Below are 6,999 nucleotides of genomic sequence, written 5' to 3'. Positions count from 1 at the left end.
ACAAGCTGGGATACAGAAGACCAAAGGATACGGTGGAGTTGAGAACAGTCAGTGTTAGTTCAATGGTCAGACTAGATGCTCTTCAAGGTCTTTTCCAACTGAGACAATTCTGTGAAAGGAGCTGCTCCTCAGCTCACTCCATTGCAATTGTTTTTCCTTCTCTAACAAACTCCTTGGTTTAGCAGCACAGATTGAGAGCACCCAAGTCTCTGCCTGTGTTCCCCTGGGGTAGGTTAAATGAACATGTTAGCTGAACTCTTCCCTGCGTGAGGCACTCCAGGAACCACAGGGTTGTTCAGTGCCTCTCACAGTGACTCTGCAGGTGTCCCCATCCCCAAAGCTGGGCTACTGGCAGGTGGAGCTACACTTTCTAATACATCATCTTGGTCCTCCAGCGCTTAAGTGAAATGCAAACCTCGCAGTGAGTCACAGGTGAGGCTGCACCGGGAGCACAGGTCATGTCTGCAGCCCCCTAGACCAAGACAGGTTCAGGAGAGCCCCACTCTTGGCTTCAACTGTCTTGTGGGAAGGCTACAGAGCAGACAGAGCCAGAGTCTCTTCTAAATTGCCCAGTGAAAGGACAAGGGGCAACAGGCATGTGGTGCTGCAAAGAAAAGTCCCATTAGATGTAAGAAAAGCACCCATGCAGTGGTGCAGTGCTGGGACAGGGCTGAGAAAAGGGTGGTACCTGCATCCTTGAAGATAGTGCTCACTTGAACAAGGCCCTGAGCAACCTCCCCTGGCCCTGCTGTGGGCAAGGGGGGTCCAGAGACTCAGGAGACGCCCCCAACCCCACTCCCTTCTGTGATCCTGTGAGCTCAGTGTGTTTGAGACAGAAGCCGCGTATCTGCCTGAGCTGCCACCCCCACCAGCCACTTGCAAACGGCGAGCACGGCGCTGCTCTTGTGCAAAAGGGCCGAGCTGGCAGAGTTTCAAAGCCATTATCTTGCACGCTTCATCTGCTGTATCATGCAGATCACCAGTTGGAAGAGGATAAGGATTTTTCAAAGGCGAGCAAGACAGTTAGTGCATATCTGTGCTGGTAATTGCATTTCACAATTAGGAACTTACTTAATTGCTCTCAGAACTGCTTCAGAAACCATGGAAATGGGAGGTTTTGAAAGACGCTTTGTCTTTTGAAGTTCACTTTCCCCAGAGACCATGACCTTGCTCCTAGAGAAGGGTGTATGGCAAAGGCCAGGTATGGGGGGGAGCCTTCTGTTGGGCATCAACGCAAGTGCCAAGCCCTCGCACTCACCACCTTCGGCAGCAAAGGAGAGACCACGTGCTGCTCCTCTACAGTATGGAAACAGTATGTCGATGCAAGCAACAGCGCCTCATAGCAGAGATGTGCCATCGACACCTGGGATACAGCACAGCAATTAAAGGCACAGGGTGCAAAGTAGAACATCTAGATTACATTTGCATTTTATCTTATTTTTTTGTTTCTTGTAGCCTTTTGTGTTTAGCTACCAAAGCCTGAAGGTGTTAAACCTTTCTCAAGAAGACTTCTCTCAGCTTTGCTGTAGAGCCTGTCTGGGAACCAACTGGATTAGGGTGACTTTGCTAAATGTCCATGTCTATGACAGCAAAATGTGCTGGGGGGCGGTACAGCATGTGCCTGGGAGCAGAGGGACAACCCGCACCTTCTGGTCACAAGGGCTCAGCTGAGGAGGGAGGATGAAGCACCAGGAGTGAGGGAGCCATCCTGCAGGCACCGCCTGCAGCCACGGCCTCCAGCTCTGAGCAGGCCCCGAAACGTTACAGCCGCTGCTTCTCTTCCTAAGGGTTTTGTTCCTCAGTTCATCCCCTGATGAACTGATAAAAGCAACGACACAGTTCTTTCAAAAGACCTTAAACAACTTACTTAGGAAATTCCAGCTGGTAAATTCAGTTAGAATGGCAACCAACTTCCTCCACGGCAGGACAAGCTGAAGATAAATTACTGGGTCACTGATGACTTTCATTGCTTAAGTCTGCTTCAGAAGTCATGGAAACTCCTTTCAAGATTCATAGCTGCAGCACTTCATTACTTCAGACCTTTCAGTCCGTCCTTGCTGACTCCTGTCCACCACAGGAGACAGTGGTTCACTACAATATCAAGATCCTCCTGAAACATTTCTCTTTAAGACGCAGCAGCTTCCCAACCGAGTCCCTCCTGTCAAGTGAATCCTACAAAATCCCCAGAAAAGCCCACAGTGACTTTTGCCACCTTGGCCGAATTCCCAGAGGACGAGGTACAGAACTGCCTCTCCACAAGGACGCAGCAGAGGCCCTCGCAGAGCCCACGGAATGCCACAGATCCCAGTTCCACATGTCCAAATTTCCACTGATGGGACCAGGAGGCATCAACTACTCAATGAGTTGCAAGAGCAAGATGCAGCCAAGGCCTGCGCTCTAACCTCAGAACTCTTGGGGTTTCATTTTTCTCTCTTTTAGCCAAAGTATATTGAAGCACATGAAGAGTATCATCCAGCTTAACTGTTCCAGCTGGATGAGAGAGGAAAACCACTTTTTGTCTTCTCCTGTCTTGGGGTCAGATGCCACAGACGGCAGCTTTGCTCAATTCCAGATGTCTTCTAGGCAAACAGGCAGAAAAACCTAGCAAGACTGGAGGAAAGCTCAGTCTGTCTCCAGCAACCCCACTCTTCTCTTTACCACATCAGGGTTGAGGCCCTGCAGAACTCAGCAGCTAGAGCAGGTTCACACAGGAGGATTAGACATCAAGTAGCTGAAGAACTGTGTGTCTGCCATGGTGGTACTACAAAAGTCAACATCAGGATTTTTTGACAATACACAGACTTTTGCACAGGGCAGCAGTCCCAAACAAGCCCAAACTGGGAGACACAGAGGCAACAAAGCCTCTTCTCTAGGCACAGCACTGAGTCAGGGCTCCTAGCAGTAAGCTGTTAATCTCTCAAGTAAGAAACACGGGAGAAGACCCCTTACAACAACCTCTGAGCAACTGCTGGCAGTGGACAGGTCCTGCTGGCACAAGATGTGCCTGGACTCTCTGCAAGTTCTATCAGATGTTTAGGAAGCCTCCAAGAGGACTTACAAGGTTCTTGTGGTGGGGCTGGTCTCTTTTGGGGCCATTTGTTCTGAGAAAACAGATTATCATCACAGTCTATCTCCAAAGTGCAGCAGTGGCTGTGTCAGAAGACACAGGAACTGCAGAGTTGGGCCTATCCCAGCCAAGCTGCCCTATCAGCACAGCACAAAAAGAAGAAACATCTGCAAGGGATACACAGATCTGGGCACAGGTATGTGCTCCCAGCAAGGCTTGAAGGTGGCTAGTTGTGGAGGAGCCAGTTAAAAAAATGGAAAACACCAAATCATCTGAAACTTCAAAAGCAAAAGCTGTACTTCTAACAAAACCCATCATTGACGTCTTTAGTTTTGCTCTACTCTAAAAACGAGGGAATCATCAGGGAATGAAACACTGTGGTCTGGATGTAGCCACTGTACCTGATGCTGCTTTCACTGCTCTGCTACATCGACACAACAGGACGTGTGAGTGCAGCGGTGTGGCCCGGGGGGCTCCTGGCAGCCTCGGGGCCAGCAGCCCTCCTGCTGCCCTGCCAGCCCTCCGTGGAAGGCGTTGGTGTCAGGGCAGCCACTCCAGCCCCGTGCCCTTCGCTTTGTGTCCGGGAGCACACACACACACACACCTGTAACACCCAAGAGCTGAGAACAGAACACAGGTCTGGCTGTGCGGGTCCCCCGGGCTCAGTGGCACCCACAGGGAGGGGTCCAGCACCCAGATCCCGGGACTGAGGCTGCGTGAAGCCGCCCAGGCAGCGTGGCAGGGCTACAGGCATGTCCAGCTGAGGGCTGGACGGGGTGTAGCTGTGCTCAGGCACAGCGTAACAGCGGGTAACCACACCTTGGTGCTTTCTCCTCCAGTGTTAGGGCTCTGAAACACGAGAAGCAATGACTTCTCCTTCCCAGAGAAGGCAGTTTGCATCATGATCACAGGGAAGGTGGGCTCCTATAGGAAGTGCTGCAGCACCCTCGAGGTGCAAGTGATTAGTGTCATTTTCCCCTCTGCAGCCCCCCTTCCCTGAAGAAGCAGCACTGAATCTTTTGTTTTTTTAAGGAAAATGTATTTTTGTGAAAATAGACTTTATTATAATAAAATTTGATATTAAATAAAAACATACCGTACCACCAACACTTGTGGACACTGTGCTGGCATCATTCACGTACCTCACATAACTGTCCTTCTCAAAGCAAGTACCCCACTGAAACATGCAAAGAAAGAAACACTGAAAAGGATAGAAACCATGTAGTACAAAACTCTCCGTGGCTTAGAAAGGGATGTGTCTTAACTCAAGGAACACATCATCTCATATGAAAATAGCTGCAAACTCTCCATCCCCAGCTCTGCTCTCCAAATGCTCCAACTCAGGAGCACCCCACTGAAACAGCCAAATAAAACTGCAGAAGAGGCAGACGATAAATAAATAAATAAATAAATAGATAGATAGATAAATAAATAAATAAGGCGGAGTCCCCAGCCAGTGTGTGGTCAAGGTGAACCAGCCAAGAGCAGCTTACAGCAGCCCACCCTGTAGGCAGAAGTACGAATCCCCCTCGGGGTATCCCTCCTTCCTCCACGGGAATCCTCGTGCTGAAACATGACTGAGGCAGTGTGGGATGCTCCTAGGCACAGCTGCGTATTTACAGGTTTACAGTACAGATAACTCACTTGTCAGCCCAGAGACAGCAAAGGGGATTCATGGGAACAGAAAAGTGCAAATTTTCTTTGCAGGAAGTAAAGGAGTTGACACAACCTCCTTTGGACCAGAGAAATACCAGGGTGCATAATACAAGGGATCTTTTCCTAAGGGGCCAGGGCTTTGCTGGGAAAAGCCATTTAGCTAACTTACAACCAGAATATAATTTTTAAATTAAAATATTTACAGGGAACCGGTGCATTGAGGGCTGCATGGAGCAGGACACACTACCGTGGAGGTAGCAGTGTCCTCGAGCTGAGGCCTCACACACCCCAGTGTCATGACACTGTGTTCAGAGCCACTGCCCACACGGGGCGGGCACCCACAGCTGGGCTCTCAGCAGAGACCACAGCTCACAGACCCACTGAAGAGTCTTCTCTACTCAACATACACTTTTTCCCTATGAAAATACTCTAATCAGCTTATTGCAGAGGACTTCTCCTGAATTTTCCAGTCCCTGTGTAGACTGCACAGGCAGTCTTTACAGAACAATAAATCCCTTGTTAATTTTTCTTACTGGACCCAAGTTTTTTGAAGAGCTTTTTTCCTTTGAAGAAGAAGCCTCTCTTCTTTTTACTCTGACCAGGTACATCACTGCATTTGAGAACAGCCAGCGATGCCTGCTCTGGACACTGCTCGCCCATGACAAGGCGGGAAGGTGGTAGAGTAGGAGGAGTTGGTGAGGAGTCGCTCTGATCAACAGACCCATCAGGATTTAACTGAGTGGGAAAAAGAGAAAACAAAAGAAAAAAGCGTAAGTTAGAGCTGGTGAATGATAACATGCCAACACAAATCTCAGCCAGAGAACCCTGTCTTCTCCCTGCCAGTCTCTCTCTCACCCAGCAAGGCTCAGCTCTTATACGCCGTTAGATCCAGTTAGGAAGTTTCCAGTGAATTTAAACATTTTTGTACCCACTGCCTGAGCTCAGACGTTCCGAAGTTCCTTAACTTTGGGCTAAGAATAGGACAGCAGAAAAGACCCACTCTGGACTTGGTTAAAGATGCTGCTTCACAGCTGAAGACGCTCTAAGTGAAGCACCTCCTGAGAGCATGGATGGATACTGGGGCATCCATGTACACCTGCTGGCTGCCTGGGCTGGGGAGCCTGGGAGACTCCCAGCACACTCAGGGACAGTGGCAGGACATTAAGAAAAAAATACAACTTAAGAGCAAGGACTGTGCAAGACCTTCAGAAGCTCAAGGAGGCTTGCTAACCCAGGAGACTTCTGCAATAGTGGCCACGTTCTGTCACAGTAAGAAGAGAAATTTGGGTCTTGCAAGGCAGCTCAGCATCCATCAGGCCTAGTCACGGGAGGGACAGAAAGCGAAGTCTAATGCTCTGCAGTGGCACTAATAATGGAGAAAAAGTTCATGATGGAGCAGGACATGGAGAAGTCTTGGAACAAGTGGCACACAGCAACTGATGTGTTTCTAAGCCACCCAAGCATTTGAGAATGTTAACTGGGCTCCACAGTCCCAAACAATGCGTGTATGCTGCTCCCTTTGGAAAGGGCTTTTAGAAATCAGGAAGTGCTGTAGTCCTGGGCTCAGTTTCTTCTTCACAAAATACTAACGGCAGGTCAGTTCCCAGCAGCAGCCTTCCTTCCATGAGCTTCTCTTACTGGGTTTAGGTGTCCGGACAGTGACTGTTTCTAATCTAGCAGAGCAGGCTTTCCCAAGAAGCTGCAAAATTCACCAGGGATGAGGTTCTGTGGTTCTGAGGTCTAAGAAAACACCTGTCCCACTGCCTTCTCTTCCACACAGCCTTCACATAACCAACATCTTCCAAGCTCCCAGCTGTACGCCCTATCCTATCACTGAAACATCATCTCTCTGCTTGGGTCCCATGAAGTGAGGCAGAGTGGAGCTCATGTCCCTTAAGGGCCTGTGAGCAGCCACAGCTCCAACAGGGAAAATGAGTTAGTGACACCGGCAGCAGGATGCTCTGCCTGGGATGGAAGCATTCCTGAAGAGCAGAGACATTAGCCCTGCACAGGACATGTGAGAGAACCAAAGCAGCTGTCTGTAAGTTCACTGGCAGGAGTAGCTGTGCTTTGGTCCTGGTCCCACACTACCCGGGGAAAGCTGCCAAATCAAGCAGATGCAGACATAACATTTACCGCTGTAGCACAACACCACCTTATGGACTGTGGGTTTATTTAAAACTTCCTGGGGCCAAAAGCAAAAGCAGCAGTGCCCTATCACCCTACTGCTGTTTCAGCACCCCAACTCCTGTGTGACAAAAAGCACAAAAAGTGGC

At 49.5% G+C, this 6,999-nt stretch overlaps 1 protein-coding gene across 7 annotated transcripts in view; it reads right to left on the bottom strand.

Annotated features, from left to right (window-relative positions):
- Nucleotides 1-4,113: 4,113 nt before the first annotated feature.
- The window catches only part of TSPOAP1 (TSPO associated protein 1), a 71,728-nt gene continuing 68,842 nt past the window's right edge, over nucleotides 4,114-6,999 (bottom strand). For 6 of the 7 annotated variants that reach the window (XM_074923188.1, XM_074923190.1, XM_074923194.1 and 3 more), the window contains one exon: nucleotides 4,114-5,458. In XM_074923188.1, coding sequence (XP_074779289.1) covers nucleotides 5,243-5,458 — 216 coding nt within the window. In that variant the 3' untranslated portion in view covers nucleotides 4,114-5,242. The remainder of the gene's footprint in view (nucleotides 5,459-6,999) is intronic. The other variant, XM_074923192.1, reaches the window with a different exon arrangement.

This window comes from Athene noctua, chromosome 19 (assembly GCF_965140245.1).
Source record: "Athene noctua chromosome 19, bAthNoc1.hap1.1, whole genome shotgun sequence".
NCBI lineage: Eukaryota > Metazoa > Chordata > Aves > Strigiformes > Strigidae > Athene > Athene noctua.
This window is presented reverse-complemented; position numbering and strand designations above follow the sequence as displayed.